Source organism: Elephas maximus, chromosome 21, assembly GCF_024166365.1.
Source record: "Elephas maximus indicus isolate mEleMax1 chromosome 21, mEleMax1 primary haplotype, whole genome shotgun sequence".
Classification (NCBI taxonomy): domain Eukaryota; kingdom Metazoa; phylum Chordata; class Mammalia; order Proboscidea; family Elephantidae; genus Elephas; species Elephas maximus.
The window spans coordinates 11,701,434-11,719,425 of record NC_064839.1 but is presented as its reverse complement, the minus strand read 5'-3'; the positions used below and the strand labels follow the sequence as shown (position 1 = coordinate 11,719,425).

Sequence of the window (17,992 nt, the reverse complement as noted above, 5' to 3'; positions counted from 1 at the left end):
GGTACTGAGTATCTGCGGGGTGAAGTGTATTGGGGTCTGCGGTTCACCTTGAAATGAATCAAAAATACACACACGTGAACTTATGGAGGCATAGATAGATATCTGAGAAAAGTTTGCCAATACAATTTTTCCAACTTTTTTGTGTGTGTGAAGATGTTTATAAGAAATACTAAAAGAGGAGTGGGGCAGAGTATGAGAGGGACTACACATTTTTAGTCTTCTTAAGAGCAACTGACAAAGATTAAAATCTTGGTAAAGAAAAAGAAAACAAGCTCTCGATCCTTTGTTTTAAGCATTTGATTACAGAGACTAAGATCTCTGACTTTAAATAAGAAAAAAAAAAAGCCTAAATCACTGATTGAAAGTCTAAGATTTTGCTAATTTCACTTTAAAGTAGGAAGTTATAGTAGGCAGAAAATGTTGACATTAAACCTTTTTTTTTTTTTTAAAGTCTCCTATCATTCTCTTTCTCTTTAGGCTAACTACATTCAAACAGCTAACATCCTTAACAAAAAAGCAGTAAGTGCCACGAGATGCTGAAAAGTAGGGAAAAAAAAGGAAAAGGGTTTTCATTCATGTTTATATCTGGGTTAATCTGGGGTCAATTTGGAATCTATACAAGTAAATATATGACCTTCTTAGAAGCGATTTTTTAAGTCCTTGATACTCACTCTGGAACTTCCTAACAGCGTCCAAGAGAAACCTTTGCTTCAATCCACCATTTCCTGAAAGGCCCCTCTGCAACCAAGCCTGGTGCCCTGCCTTGCTGGGATCCTCGCTCCAACAGGGCGCGGCCTCCCACCTCCCAACCCCACCCCCACTGCAGTGCTTTTCCAAGACCCACTGGCTTAATGGGTGATGCCTGACTAGGTGTTTTGCTTCTTTGGGTGTTAACGAAATAGAAGATCACTAAATTCAAGTGTAGATTATACAGAGGTGAAGAGAGGTCTTCTCATTACTTAAGCGAGGAATGATAATGATTTTTTTTCTTTTTTAAGTATTCTCTGAGATATTTAAAAGGATCTCTACACTGCTTGGAAACCCTGGTGGCGTAGTGGTTAAGCGCTACAGCTGCTATCCAAGAGGTCAGCAGTTCAAATCCGCCAGGCGCTCCTTGGAAACTCTATGGGGCGGTTCTACTCTGTCCTATAGGGTCGCTATGAGTTGGAATCAACTTGACGGCAGTAGATTTTTTTGGTTCCACACTGCTTCTCTTTCTGTAATTTTGTGGAGAAGGGAATACTCCTGATTAAGAATTAAAACGTATCTGTATTAAAGCAACAGCATCCGTTCTTTTTTCAATGGTTGTGGCAAAATACTATAAGGAAAACTGAAACCTACCCCAAAATTCAAACAATGTAGTGGTGTATTCCTTTTGAACAACTCTATTACACCTAGGGAACATATCAGCAGAAGAAGATGATGAAATAATCTATGCTCTTTTGTTTTTTATGAGTCCATCAGAAGGTTATTAAAGACTAGCCTAAATACAAAAACTTGTAATATTTCAGAGGTCTGTGAAACAAAGGTGCCTAAAGAGAGACAGAGCTAACTAACATTCCACTAGGTTTCTTCCATTTCACTTTTCAACAAGCAGACAACCAAGTGCAATGGATACACACGGCAAAGCTGAAGCCCTGCAACTTCCTGAGTGTTCTCTCTACCAAAGACCATGACTGTGGGACTTGTGAGCGTTCTCTCTACCAACGGCCATGACTGTGGGACTTGGGAGCGTTCTCTCTACCAACGGCCATGACTGTGGGACTTGGGAGCGTTCTCTCTACCAACGGCCATGACTGTGGGACTTGGGAGCGTTCTCTCTACCAACGGCCATGACTGTGGGACTTGTGAGCGTTCTCTCTACCAACGGCCATGACTGTGGGACTTGTGAGCGTTCTCTCTACCAACGGCCATGACTGTGGGACTTGGGAGCGTTCTCTCTACCAACGGCCATGACTGTGGGACTTGTGAGCGTTCTCTCTACCAACGGCCATGACTGTGGGACTTGGGAGCGTTCTCTCTACCAACGGCCATGACTGTGGGACTTGTGAGCGTTCTCTCTACCAACGACCATGACTGTGGGACTTGTGAGCGTTCTCTCTACCAACGACCATGACTGTGGGACTTGTGAGCGTTCTCTCTACCAACAGCCATGACTGTGGGACTTGTGAGCGTTCTCTCTACCAACGACCATGACTGTGGGACTTGTGAGCGTTCTCTCTACCAACGACCATGACTGTGGGACTTGGGAGCGTTCTCTCTACCAACGGCCATGACTGTGGGACTTGGGAGCGTTCTCTCTACCAACGGCCATGACTGTGGGACTTGTGAGCGTTCTCTCTACCAACGGCCATGACTGTGGGACTTGGGAGCGTTCTCTCTACCAACGGCCATGACTGTGGGACTTGGGAGCGTTCTCTCTACCAACGGCCATGACTGTGGGACTTGTGAGCGTTCTCTCTACCAACGACCATGACTGTGGGACTTGTGAGCGTTCTCTCTACCAACGACCATGACTGTGGGACTTGTGAGCGTTCTCTCTACCAACGACCATGACTGTGGGACTTGTGAGCGTTCTCTCTACCAACAGCCATGACTGTGGGACTTGTGAGCGTTCTCTCTACCAACGACCATGACTGTGGGACTTGTGAGCGTTCTCTCTACCAACGACCATGACTGTGGGACTTGGGAGCGTTCTCTCTACCAACGGCCATGACTGTGGGACTTGTGAGCGTTCTCCCTACCAACGACCATGACTGTGGGACTTGTGAGCGTTCTCTCTACCAACGGCCATGACTGTGGGACTTGTGAGCGTTCTCTCTACCAACGGCCATGACTGTGGGACTTGTGAGCGTTCTCTCTACCAACGGCCATGACTGTGGGACTTGTGAGCGTTCTCTCTACCAACGGCCATGACTGTGGGACTTGTGAGCGTTCTCTCTACCAACGACCATGACTGTGGGACTTGTGAGTGTCCTCTCTACCAATGAACATGACTGTGGGACTTGTGAGCGTTCTCTCTACCAACGACCATGACTGTGGGACTTGTGAGCGTTCTCTCTACCAACGACCATGACTGTGGGACTTGTGAGTGTTCTGTCTACCAATGACCATGACTGTGGGACTTGCGAGTTAGGCTAAGTGCCTCTTTCCTCATTTATTCACAATCTCTCCATCAAGAATAAAATAAGCTGTGAATTCAAGGTTAAAAGTTTTAAAATTACATAAAAAGTAACACATTATTCTAAGTATAAAAAAAAAAAAAATCTCAAAGTGCCTGCATCAGTTAACTTCACGGGTGGTTTTCATTTTCTTCTTTCATTTTCCAATTTTTCTACAACTGATATATATTTCTGTTATAAATCTGAAGGGAGGCCTCTTTTAGAAAAGTTACGCTGAGCTTATAAATGACCTAAGCTTTGACTGTTTGTGCCAGTTCCTACTTAAATCTAACCGTAATGCACAGGTTTTGCCATTTCAATCTATATGTCCTATGCTTTGTTGCTATACTTTTTACGTGTTGTTTTATTTTTCTAATTACAGCAGTGATTCACAACCCTTTTAGGTCACTGATCCCGAGGAGAAACCAATAAAAAAAAAAAGGCCCCTGTTTTGCATCTAGTTTCAATAGAAGCCCGTTCAAAGGCTCCGCCAGGTTAAAGTTTCTGCCAAGAAGTATTACAACCATGAAAACCAGCAGTCCTGGTTTTCAACTCACCAAATTTGTAAAATTCTCAAAAAAAAATTATCTTTAACTCACTTGACTTAAAAACAAATTAAACAGGAAAACCCTTACCCGTTTGCCCGTGAGTTCACTATGAATTACTCAACCTTAAATACATTTGAGACAAAGATAAAAAAATTACGAGGTGTATCACAAGCAAGTCCCTCGCCTCAAGCTCACGCTCGCTGGACTTCAGCTGACCCTGTGACGCCACGAACCAAGTCCACGCAGAGTGGGACGCCACCATCAAAGGCCATGCTCTAAATGACGAGAGGTAACCAGGGACTTTTATAATAGCTTAAAGTTTTTGAGGAAAAAAAATTTCCCAATAACATACATGTTTGCCTTTAATTTTCAGAAATGCATGAAGCATTAAACTACTTTAGTTGCTTCCAAAAACATGAAAAAAGCTAGGGGACTCCAGGAAGTAACAAATTTTAATTATAATCATTCAGTGCTTGAAAAGAAAAAAGCTTTTACGGTATAATCTTGGGGGCATAAATACACATACAGAATTAGCAAACTGAATAAGGCAAAACATTTTAAAAAGAGGAATTAGTTTTTCTTTGAAATTATAGGTAAATTTCTCTTTATTTTCTTATTTCAACTTTTGTCTAAAGAAGCATGTGCACATTTTTTATTAGGAATAAAAAATCTAAAACCTAGTTCAAAGTTTTTTTTTTTTAATTATTCTTAAAACAGTCAACTTCGACTTTTTTTTTTTTTTTTTGCATATTAATTTGCTTTGAAATACCACACACAAAAATTCCAAAACTTACTTAACCCCTATCCCATGTACTAAAACACCACACCATAAAAACTACGCAGGGACCTGAAGAAAAACAGAGGGGGCATCTGTATATATGACTCCTCCCTCCTACCCTTGCCCCTAAGGAGATTTTCATAAATAATTCCAACAATAAAAGCATGTAAAATCTCCAGCAAGTTCGGAAGTTGCTTCCTACTCTACTCACAAAAAAAAAATTTTTTTAATTCCTAACAGAAGGCCCTACACAAAACAGTGACTGAAAGCTCTGTGATCAGTGAAACAGAGACTCTGAAAAAACGGTTTCCAAATCTGCCTAAAGCTAAAGTATGAAGTCACCACCTTTACCAAAAGGAAAAAAAAAGATGAATTTTATAGATGTGCAGGTCAATACTTTACAGTTTACACATAATAAAAGCAATTTTGCGAAATAAAAAAAAGGCATATGAAGGCAAGTTGGGAAAACCCTGAGTACACTGTATGGTGAAGTCGTTCATTTCGTTTATGGGGCAAGGAATTCCTCAAAATGTAAATAGAAATACACACACATACATATGCATGCACACAACACGCCCCATTGAGAGGAAACACAAATGTCAAAAAAAGGAAATCAACAAATCTCCACCTGTGATTCTCCTTTGGTATGCCTTCTCAGTTATCTCCCCCTACGTACCTTGGCTATGAACTATTTTAGAAACCAGTTACTCTCTTGTTCAAAACAAGATTTTTTTGGTCCAGTTTCCCTTGAGAAACAGCAAATGTCAAATATTTGCTTTAGAGTCCCTCTCTCAAAATGCACATGCCCGAGTCTGTGAGAATTATATCCAAATTTAAGGCTATTTTTTCTAAAATTAAACATTTGAACAAAACAAAAACAGGTTTTTTCCCTGTATTTTCACTTAAGTCCACTTCATACAACTTCCTGAAGACCTTTTCTACTTAAATATTCTTTTAAGATGATTTAAAGGAAGCCAGGCAGTAAATTTTTTACAGCTTCATGCAAGTTATCATTAGAAATCATGGTTAAAATGCAGATGATTTATTTGTATGTGCCAGGCATCACATGCTGTATTTCACTTAATTTTCCTAAGTCAGCACAAAGTAATGTGACTCTTCTCTCAACAGAAGTCATCAGTAGTGCATTAAAAAGGACCACAAATTCTTTGTCGTTCCTCCATCAACAGGTAGTCTATGTCTCTCTCTACTTCCTGAATGTGGACTAGCTTTGAGAGTCCCTGTGGCTTGGAGCCCTGGTGGCACAGTGGTTAAGAGCTTGGCTGCTAACCAAGAGGATGGCAGTTCAGATCCACCAGCCGCTCCCTGGAAACCCTATGGGGCAGTTCTACTCTGTCCTATAGTGTTGCTACGAGTTGGAATCAACTCAATGACAATGGGTTGGGGTTTTTTGGTTTAGCACCGGGGAAAAGGGTTTTGGGTTTGGTTTTGCTGGCAAACAGAATGTGGCCCTGCAGTGTCTGTTCTTGCTGCACCATGTAAAGGAAGCAGGATAAAAGATCCAGCCAACAGCCAGCAGCCTCCACCAGACTTGTGGGTGAAGCCATTTTGGACAACCCAGCTGTTCCAGTTACCAGGTAAGACTAGCAGAACCACTACACAGGTGAGCTCAGCCCAGTGAGAGGCGCACTGGCAGAATCATGCTCAAGTAAATGAATGGTTGTTGTTTTAAGTCACTAAATTCTGGGGTAGTTTTACTAAGCAGCAACAAATAACAAATTTATCATCTTAGCATGGATATATCTTGAGTTACAGAAGCCATATTCTCAACGATGTGGCCATTATACATTGAAAAATTAGTACCAAATCTTAATGAAAGGTTACCTTAAAAATGAGACATGTGACACACAAGGAAATTTATGGGAGTGAAGAAAGGATAACAATTAATGATGGAGAACAATCTCCAAGTTGCAGTATTAATGAAAAAGCAAGGATAAGAACCATGTATATAGTCTGACTCCAATTTTGTCAAAAACAGTGGGAGCAGAATACATGTATAAACATGGGGATACATACACACACCTACACACACACACTAAAGGATTTACAAGAAACTGATAAAAATGGTTGCCTCCAGCGAAGAGAGCTGAGAGCTGGGGAGCAGGAGGGAAACTACACACCCTCTACATCCCTTCGCACCTCAAATTTTGACCACGTGAATGTATTACCTAATTAAAAGTTTTTCAATTTAATTAAAATTTTAAGTTAATGTAGTCTTTTATACCTTAAGGATAGATACTGAAATATTTCCAAATGAAATGATATGTTTTAGAGTCACTTCAAAATAATGAGGGTGGGAGTAGGCGATACGAAACGATGTTTAGATCGAACGGTAGGTAAAACCGTAAGCTGGCAATGATTTAAACAGTGTAGGTAAAACCGTTAAGTCAGCAATGACTGAAACCGAGTGATGGGGACATGCAGGTCCATTGTACTACTTTGTTGCCTTTTGTTTGTAATTCTTCATAATAAAAAGTTATTTTAAACCATTAATATAAACCTTTAACAATCCTGCTCAGAAAGCCATCTCTCCATCACAGTAAGAGAAGATAACTGGCATGAATACATAATATTCACAAATATTTACAAAGCTTAGGGATTTTTTTTTCTTTTTATTCATTACCTGACTTTCAAAACTTTTTAAAAACTTAAGCCAAAACCCCAAACCCAGTGTTGTCGAGTCAATTCTGACTCACAGCGACCCTACAGGCAGAGTAGAACTGCCCATAGGGTTTCCAAGACTGTAAATCTTCTAGGGAAGCTGACTGCCACACCTTTTTCCTGAAGAGCAGCTGGTGGGTTCAAACGGCTGATCTTTCAGTTAGCAGCCAAGCACTTTAACCACTGTACCACCAGGGCTCCTTAAAAACTTAAGAGCTACTATTAATACTGATGGAGTGCCAGGCTAGGTGTTCTAGAGGCATCATCTCATTTGATCTTCACTACGACCCCGTAAATTGAGCAGTATCATCACTTTAAAAAAAAAACCACTGTTGCTGCATTGATTCCGACTCCTTTACAAGGAGAAAATGGAGGATCCTAGTAATTTTCCCAAGGTTACAAAGTTAGTAAATGGCAGGACTGAAATGCAGGTCTGTGACTGCAAATTCCACACTCTTTAGGGAAGAATTTAAAATGTAAAAAGATACAAATAATCTACAAACAGGATAATCAGCTCCAAGTGGGCCAAACAGTGAGAAGCACACCCACATTTCAATGAGAAAACAGTATGGGGATTTTCAAAATACCTTATTTCCCAACTTAAGTAAAAAGGATTTTAAGCAAAAAAAAAAAAGGGGGGGGGGTCTCTTAAAAAAAAATTTAAGATTCTCACTAAATTGGAAATCACTGCATCTATTAACTCTAAAACAAGATTTCATTTTTCGCTGCCATTAGCTAAAGAAATACACTAAATGTCTTAATTCAACAAAATTCTAGGATTCTAATTCACTTCCTGGAAGAGCTTTTTCTCTAGCATATCACATTGTCTCCGATCATTTTTACTATTTTCTCACAAAAATTTTTAATTCCTCTTCCACATATACAAAAAATTTTTTTAATTATTTGTGAAGCCTAGAATACACACTACATGTCCCTTAACTAGAAGAATGCTTTACAATTATGCAAGCAAGCATAAATGTTGCATGCATAAAAATGCATTTCTTAAAAGCATATATTTTGCTCTTCCTTATTAAGAATTTCCGATTGCTACACACCCGTAAGCCAGGGAGCTGTGCCACTGGATTGCACTGCAGCCTAGGAAAATCGCCAAGGGTTAGAGAAATAAAGGCAACAGGCTTTTAAACGCAGGGAGTGAGAAGCCCTTAAACATGGCTCCAGCCTCTCAACTCCCTCTGCACTTGCTCACATCTCTGCAAAAGCACAAAATTATTGTCATTTCTCTGCTTATGTGTCTGATGAAGAACTCCTCATGGCAGGGTCTTTCAATCCCCAACAGCCAGCACAGCACTGACATATGGTAGTAACTCAAGTATCCTTTGTGGAATTAAGGGAATGTAAAAATATCATGAGTGCCGTAATGCTCCCAAGTAGAAATTTCCTGGTTCCCAAAGGAATGGAGGCACTTTGCCTCAATTTTTAAATATAATAAATTGGGGAGTTCGCTGGCCACTTAGATTCTAGCAATATCATGATAACGTATATGGATCCTCATTAAGAAACAAACACAGAAGTCTGTTTCCTGAGTCATATCAGAAATGATTCAGAAGAAAGCGAAATTTTAACTGGAAATAAAAAATAAGTTTTAATGTATAGATATGTATATATAAATATCTAAGCTTCTGTAGATGGGGGCTTTGGAACACTGGAAAGTGGGGTTGAAGGTCACATGAACCTGTTCTGAAGCAGATATCGTATTTCTGTCTGTCATCACTCACCAGACCTGTGTACATGATAGTATTTATAAACTAAAATAGCCATGCATGTGGTCTTCATTTATCAAGCTTTTATCAAGAGTCTAGTATGTGCCAAACACAGTGGGAAGTGCTATGGATAAAAGGATAAAACCAGGCACCTTATCTTTAAAGAACTCAATCTAGTAGGAAAAGAATTTTACAGAAATTTGAAGTTATTCACACATTTGTGCAAGCTAATATGTTTCTGAGTAAAGCCAACATTTCCTAAATTCTTGAACCCCTCACCAAAAACAATAGATAGAAGCCCATGTTGATTTAAAAAAAAAAAGTTCCCCCTGGGAATTATTTGTACAATGGGCTGTTTTGGTCAAATTTGGCAGAATACAACATGGTTAATTCTTTGGCCAAGGACTAGCATTTCAAGCTTCACCCTGGACTGAATGTATCATGAAGGCAAATGGTCAAGTGTGGAAATGCCAACAGGCATACCCCACCAGTGCATGCAACTCCAACATTGCACTTATTGAAAATTAATGAAGTCCCTGGATTTTTATTTATAAAGTCGGTATTACTAGTTTTAGATTATTTCCTGCAAGCCAACAGTCAGAATTTCATATGATGATGTGTACAGATTGCATCGATTTTCACTCTTATCCGCTGCTTGCAGCCTATGTGCATTTAAACCAAAAAACATTTGATATACACTAAATATAAATTATTTCCTTGACGATCTCTCAGGCATGAAGAAAAAGCCTCTTAAAATAAATTTAAAATATTATATGCTTGATGGTGTATAACCAAAGGTTTAATCTCACCAGTGAAGGGGCAGTTACCACGACTTCGCAATAACCCTGCAGACAATAATGAAGACAGCTCCTGTTGTTCTCTCAGTGAAATCTCAGTAAACACAGCGTGGATATATTACAATTTTGGTATCTGTAAGATCAACAGCTATACCCCATGACAACTCATAATATAAGATTTTATTCACCATTAAATTGACCATTTTCCTCAGAAGCCATAGGAAAGGGTATTATTTACCAAGCACTGTCCTGTTAACTGTAGATTAGCACATTAAAATACCAATGCTTCCTCCCTCCCTAAAAAGTGTGGCCCACAAAGCAAGTTCTGAAATGTAAGCCATTAATTAGATTGCCAAACTTTGGGAAAATCTATCTGTGCCATATTTCCATCATTATTTTAAAACAACTGATCTCAATTATTTTTCTATCATGAATATAAGAAATATTCCCAAAATAGAGTTCTTTATGATTAGTCAGTTTCGAAAATCTTCAGGATCACAATGTATTAATCTTATCAAATTTTTTCAAAAGAAAAAAGAAGGTAATTACAATGCAAACAAATGGAGACAGTGAACTTCAGGAAATCAAGGAACATGTAATTCAGAAAAGGGTGAAAGACAATATAAATTAGCATCAAAAGCATTCAAAATGGAAATCAGAAGAATTCCATTAAGGGTTACCAAAAACCAGGCAAACTTTATTTAAATACAAGTAGATGACCCCACCAGTATTTCAGAAATGTAATAAAACCATCTTTCACTCACCAATGCTGGATTTTCTCCTGGCATTTAGTGACCACCTGTCATGAAAACAGATAACTACTCATGAAAAAACAGCTTCGCACAGAGCTACAAAATCAGTGTATCAGAAAACTACAACAGTGGCTTTACAGATTTAATAGCATCTCAGTATACATTTTTATTTGTCAAATGCACAGAGATGTAAACGTTAGTTTTTAAGCAGCACACTTTATCATAACGCCCTAATGCAAGCTGATAACTGCAGAACAAATTACAGCTTTCCGATTCACACTTTAGTACAAAACCCGCTTCATAACTATTAGGTGACATATGATAGAAGATAACTAGTATTTTGTACAATCTACAGACCTGTTTTCAATGTTACATATTTTTTCAAATACGCAAATGGCAAATGTTATAAATAACAAGAAACCAATGTAACATCCACGTTTCATCAGTTAAAAAAGAAAATGACAGCAGTGAAAATATTTTATTTTGTCCGTATATCTCCAAATGTTTCCACCTGTAATTTTTATTCTGACGCATTAAAAATGAGTTCAGTAATATTTTTCTACTACATTTTCAAGAAGAAATACTCGGGATAAAGAGATGCTCTGAACAGCCCATTTGTCCCCCAGTGAATTAGGATAAAATTTTAAGCACTTCACAGCCAGCTTTAACTATGTTTATAATATTAAAAGGATAAAATTAAGCATAAAAGTTACTTGCTTTTCTTAAAGATATTTCAGAAGATTCTCAAAACGCTCAGAAAACAATTAAGAGCGCTAACACTTATAAGGAAAAAAAAGAGCTCTTGAATGGCAGTTTTTTTAAAACAACACGTTTTCAAAGATTGCTAATCATCTGTGCTAGAACCGTCCATCGATAAAAATTTTAAACAATAACCTCAAACACTGGAGCACCATTTTAGAGATAGAGAAACTAAGGAAAAAAAGCCAAAATGTTTAATAAAAGGCCACGCGAAAAAGGCAGCAGTATTTTCTGGTGTGGAACACATTGCTCTGGAGACAAACAGCAATACTGTTTCTCATGTATGCTCAGGGTTTTGTGACCCGAAAGTCACACAAAAAAATTTTTAGGCCTGTCACTGAATTCCTCTATTATAACACTTAATTCCTGAGATAAATGTGCTCCTTGAGGACATTTTCAATACTAAGGCAGCAACTCTGTACCAAAATACATTCTGTAATCAGACACCCAACCACACCACACATTAACTCTGCATAAAAAGTCCGTTTTAGAATGAAGATCTCTTGGTGAGTATCAATCACAGAGCCACACTTAATAACAGTGGTAAAATATAACAGAGTACTGACTTTACATCTGCAAGAGCCAGGCTAAAACCACATCAGTCCATCTCACTGTTTCTGATTTGGCAGTGATTATAAAATAGACAAACAGAATTAAATGTAAATTGAAAAAGAAAAAAAAAATCTCCATGAAATCCTTTTTACAAAGTTCCTATTTAACGACCACATTAAAAGATGAGACCCAAAAAACAGTCAGGATGCCTTCCAATCCCAACGCCTGTGTTTCCAAGCATGAAGTGAGCCCAAAGCACAAAAAGCAAAGCCCTGCAAACCGTAAGAGCAGAATGTTCATTAACCTCAACGTGATAATCCTTTCGTGGCTGCATATTAACTAGTTACATATTCATAATCATTTACATTATTTAAAGGACCTTCAATGAAATTTTCCAGGCTATATCCATTAGCGACAGTGTTAAAGGTTACAGAAGATAGTCTACTTAATGTTTCCAGGAAGCCTTTTTCATTAGTAAATATGTAAATTTGGCACATATTCTTTTTATGTTTAAAAAACAAGTCACTGGTAGATGGCATGTTTTCTCGCCATTACCACCCCCCCCCACACACACAGATCCTACCTTGTTCTGGCCATCCTTCTGCCATTGTCCCCCAGAAACACTAATTTTAATTTTCTTTCCTAAAATAGTCTTCCTAGGAACAGATATTCAAGGATACAACAATAACAACAAAAATCCATTTCATCATTTATAAAAAAAAATACTCACTACCAAATTTTGCCTTACATTTAAAGTCTTTATTCACTACAAATACTGTGTTTAGTGATATTTCAGAAACCAAAGAAATAAAGTTAAAAGAGGTAGGCATGAAAACACATGAAATAGCTGTCTGATGGTATGCCTTCTGCTGTATTTGTTTCCATGATGTATGGCCTACCTACTTTCAAAAAGATTTGAACTCAAGCAATTGTATTTATATTCTGAGGTATCTTTTTATTTTTCTTCTCTTTTACAAAAAGAGTTACTCAAAAAAAAAAAAAAAAAAAGTAAATTCCCTTAACCACCAAGGAAAATTTAGAAGAGAAAATCATAAGATTAAAAGTTGAATTTACCTGGGTTTAAAAAGAAACCTTGTTTTTCTGTCAAGTTAAACAACTCCAAATAATCTTGTATCTTCTGAAAAGACTCAGGTTAATCCCTTTAAGTGTTAAATAAATTTTTAAAAAAGGTAGGGGGCCTGCTTCTACAGGCAACTCGGGAAAAACAAAGCATAAAAACCACAAAAGCTTTTTAAAGTAAGAGCACTATCTACTACCAATACTAGTTTTGTTTTTTTTTTTAAGTTAAGCCTGCCAAGACATGCAAATGTGTTTATAACCTATTATTACTCCTGAAGAAAAAAAAATCTTATTTTATTACTTTTATAGAAAGAATTGGTTAGTAGGCTTTAACTATTAAAATAATTTACATAGTAAATTCTTTAATGTAGTATGACTGCACTTACAGACAAAAAAAAAAAAAAAAAACAGGCATTAATAAAATATGTACTTATGTGGTAGTACAGCAACAAGTCCATAGTGAAGAAAAAGGGCCATCAGCTGATTTAAAACTTTTTAGAATACAATCTTTAAAAGTCTTTACCGAGATGAGAACCCACTAGTTGCAAAATCACATGGTACACTCTCTTTACAGCTCAAACCTGTCCCACCCTAGAGCAATAATAACAGGGGTATAAGCTAAGTGATTCATATGATGAAAATCAAGCTGCAAACAGCTCAATAGGGTAGGTTTTAACCCTAAACTTTTTAAAGGAGAGGAAACCTGTGTTCATAGATCAAGTAACTTGTGCAATATTACACAAGAACTGGTAAGAGATGAAAGAAATCAGTTTTAAAACCAGGTCCATCTAATCCAAAACCCATACTCACTGTACTGGACTGCTTCCAACCACCACGCAACTTATTGGGTAACAGAAGCAAAGCAGTTATTTACATCTGCTGCCTTTCTTTCTTAGAAAAACACTTCCTGCTGCTACTTCTCCTCTTCCTCCTCAAATCCACAGTCACACACAAACAAGACTTTGCCAATAATATCAGTAAAAGTAAATAAGCTTAAATTCACACCAAGGAATAAATCTAACTAGGGACATGAAGGCCTTATACAATGAAAACTATAAAACATTACTGGAAGTGATTAAAGAAGGCAAAAATAAATGGAAAGATGTTCCACACTCATGGATTTGAAGACTTAATACTGTTAAGATGTCAATACCACCCAAAGTGATCTATATATTCAACACAGTCCCAGTCAGAATTCCAACAACCTTCTTTACAGTAATAGAAAAAACAACCCCCAACTTTATACAGAATGGCAACAGGGCCCGAACAGCTAAACCAATGTTGAAAGAGAAGAACAAAGGGGGAGGACTCACACTTCCTGATTTTAAAACTTACTATACAGTTTTATACAGTTACATGAATCAGTCTGCTACCGTTGTTAACGGACACACAGACCAACGGAATAAAACTGAAAGTCCAGAAATAAACCCACACATCTATAGTCAACTGGTTTTTGACAAGGGTGCTAAGTCCATTCAATGGGGAAAGAAGAGTGTCTTCAATAAACGGTGCTGGGAAAATTGGGTTTCCACATGAATCAGGATCCATGCCTCACACCATACACAAAAACAAATTCAAAATGGATTAAGGACCTGAATGTGCAAACTATAACCATAAAATTCCTAGAAGAACAAGCAGGGGCAATGCTGTCAGGCCAAGGTTTTAACAATGGATTACCTAATATAATAATGAAAGCACAAACAGCAAAAGACAAAATAAATAAATGGGACCTCATAAAAATTAAAAACTTTTCTTAATCAAGACTTTACAAAAAAAGTGAAAAGACAAGCTACCAACTGGGAAAATATCTTCAAAAACTATATATTCGACAAGAATCTATACAAAATATATACAAAACTTCGACAACAATAAAAGGATAAATAACCCAATCATAAAACAGGCAAAGGACTTGGACAGACATTTCACCAAAGAGGACAAACAGCCACCAAACACATGTAAAGATCCTCAGCATCACTGGCCATCAGAGATGCAAATCAAAACCACAATGAGACACCATCTCACTCCCACTAGGACGGCTAAGATAAAAATACATAAATAAAACTGAAAACAACAAACGTGGGCAAGGATCTGAGGAAACAGGAACCCCTACCAGCTATTGCTGGTGCGAATGCCAAATGGTACAGCCACTGTGGAAAACAGTCTGGCAGTTCCTCAAAAAGCTGAATTGGCAAAAGTTGTGTGAGTGGCACATTTACAACAATGACCAAAAAAAAAAAAAAAGAGTAGCTGCTGAGGCTGCTTTTGTAAAACCTCATAGGATCTGGATTCTTGGTTTGGAGGTTTACAGTCACGGTTTCATGAGATATTCCAGTTAACTGACTGAATAACAAGTTTAGTGCTTCTGTTCTACCTCCTACTTCACTGCACAGTGCCCGGGGTCTTAAAAACTTACAAGCACCCATCTAAGGCACAACAACTGGTCTCTATTCACCTGGGACAACAAAGGAAGGAGGGTCAGGCACAGAAGGACCATACGGAATGGACAGCTAATTGCCTCCACGAACAACTGCCTCCTTTGCCATGAGACCAGAAGAACTGCATGGTACCCAGTTACCATTACTGAACATTTTGATCAAAGATTCCACAGAAGAATCCTGATCAAAAGGGGGAAAATACAGACCAGAACTTCAAATCCTCATGGACTACAGACTCCTGGAGCCATGAAGGTTGGATGAACCCCTAAAGACACTGCCCTGAGATAATCTTTAAAACTTACACCAAAAACACTCCCCAAAGTCTTCTTAAAACCAAACAATAATTTAGCTTAACAAGTAGAAAATGTCTGCCTTGAGCATTACGCTCTTTTCAGAACTATCTATTCAGTATCAAATTGACAATAGCAACTTGAAAGATTAGACAGAAACCTTAGAGGGCAGTGAGTTTATGTTAATGGAGGAGGAACAACTCAGAAAAGGAGGGTGAGAATGGCTGCACAACTCAAAGAGTGTAATCGATATCACTGAAGGAGGCATGTAGAAACTGTAAAAAAAAAAAAAAAAAATTCACCAATTCACTAACATAAATTCTTATTTCTTACAATGCCTCATACAGCTCCTGGCCCTTTCAGGTCAAGTGACTAAGTATATACAACAGATTTCCCAAGCACCGTTTCCTAGTGTTTGTTTGGAAGGAGAGCTGGTGGCACAATGGTTAAAGTATTTGTCTGCTGACCAGAAGGTTGGCAGTTCAAATCCACCAGCCACTCCTTGGAAACCCTATGGGGCAGGTCTACTCTGTCCTACAGGGTTGCTATGAGTTGGAATCCACGACAGCAGTGGGAATTTGTTTGGGGGAGGAGAGCTGGCCCCATAATTACTATCACATCTTATCATATTTTAAGACACTTAAAACACCTAATCAAGTTAGATACTCAGGTAACAACAAAGGACAGCTCACCAAACAACCCACTTTTCTTTATGTCAGTGTCCAGCTGACATACATATTCTGTTACAAACTGTTTACTTGATAAATTCAGGGCCAACAAACTATACAGAAAATGGCATTCATGATCACTTTGCTGTTTTTCCTCGGAAGACGCGTTCGAAAAATCATTTTATAAAAGAATGATACTCTGACTCAGAATGCAGTAAGAGCATCAGTACTTATTTATTTCTATTTGTGCCATTTAATTTTGGTAACAGACCACAAGAGGGCATCAACCTACGGGTTTTCCATGTTAAATACAGATCCTCATTAAAAGCAGGCTGGGAAAGAAAACCTAAAGGGTAACAGTTTGCTTATATCCTAAATGATACTTCTCCCAAAGTGCTTCACTTCCCTACTAAAACTCTTCTCACTGTATTTCCATTTCAGATTCTTCCTGTGTGGCTTAACGTAAAAAAAAAAAAAAAGTTTGGGAATCGTACTAATCAGAGCTGGCTGGATTTATATGGCTTGCTTCTCTTGCAAGACTATTTTCAAGACTGATCTTCTACATTTTGGATTTTAAAACTGCTGACTCGAAGCGGAAAAAGGAGTGGGGGTTGAAATCCATGTGCTGTTAGCTGACAGTTACTGAAAAGGCTGAGAAACATTTATTGGTGGACACACGGTCAATTACTTACACAGATGTGTAAATGTCATTTATATATATTATTATAAATGCTGATGTCAGACGGATCCTGGTTGAAAGCAGAGAATACCAGAAAGATGTTTACCTGTGTGTTACTGACTACGCAAAGGCATTCGACTGTGTGGATCACAACAAATTATGGATAACATTACGAAGAACGGGAATTCCAGAACACTTAATTGTGCTCATAAGGAACCTGTACACAGATCAAGAGGCAGTCATTTAAACAGAACAAGGGGATATTGTGTGGTTTAAGTCAGGAAAGGTATGCGTCAGGGTTGTATCCTTTCACCACACCTATTCAATCTGTATGCTGAGCAAATAATCCAAGAAGCTGGACTCTGTGAAGAAGAACGGGGCATCAGAATTGGAGAAAAATGCATTAACAACTGGCGTTGCGCAGATGACACAACTTTGCTTGCTTAAAGTGAAGAGGACTTGAAGCACTTACCGATGAAGATCAAAGACCATGCCCTTCACTATGGATTATACCTCAACATAAAGAAAACACAAATCCCCATAACTGGAACAATAAGCAATATCATGATGAACGGAGAAAAGACTGAGATTGTCAAGGATTTCATTTTATTTGGATTCACAATCAACAGCCATGGAAGCAGCCGTCAAGAAATCAGAAGACACATTGGGTTGGGCAGTATGCTGCAAAAGACATATTCAAAGTGTTGAAAAGCAAAAATGTCACCCTGAAGACTAAGGTGTGCCTGGCCCAAGCCATGGTGTTTTCAATCACCTCATACATAGGTGAAAGCTGGACAGTGAATAAGGAAGACCGAAGAAGAACTGACGCCTTTGAGTTGTGGTGTTGGCGAAGAACACTGAATATACCATGGACTGCCAGAAGAACGAACTAACCGGTCTTGGAAGAAGTACAACCATAATCGGTCTTAGAAGCAAGGATGGCGAGACTGCGTCTCACATACTGTCGGACATGTTTTCAGGAGGGATCAGTCCGTGGAGACAGACATCATGCTCGGTAAAGTACTGGGTCATCGAAAAAGGGGAAGACCCTCAATGAGACGGACTGACACAGTGGCTGCAACGACGGAATCAA

The 17,992-nt window shown here is 38.4% G+C and overlaps 1 protein-coding gene across 2 annotated transcripts in view; it reads right to left on the bottom strand.

The window, feature by feature from the left end:
- The window catches only part of URI1 (URI1 prefoldin like chaperone), a 109,915-nt gene that overhangs the window by 66,081 nt on the left and 25,842 nt on the right, over window positions 1–17,992 (bottom strand). For both annotated transcript variants that reach the window (XM_049863573.1, XM_049863572.1), the window contains exon 2: window positions 10,449–10,483. In XM_049863573.1, coding sequence (XP_049719530.1) covers window positions 10,449–10,483 — 35 coding nt within the window. The remainder of the gene's footprint in view (window positions 1–10,448; window positions 10,484–17,992) is intronic.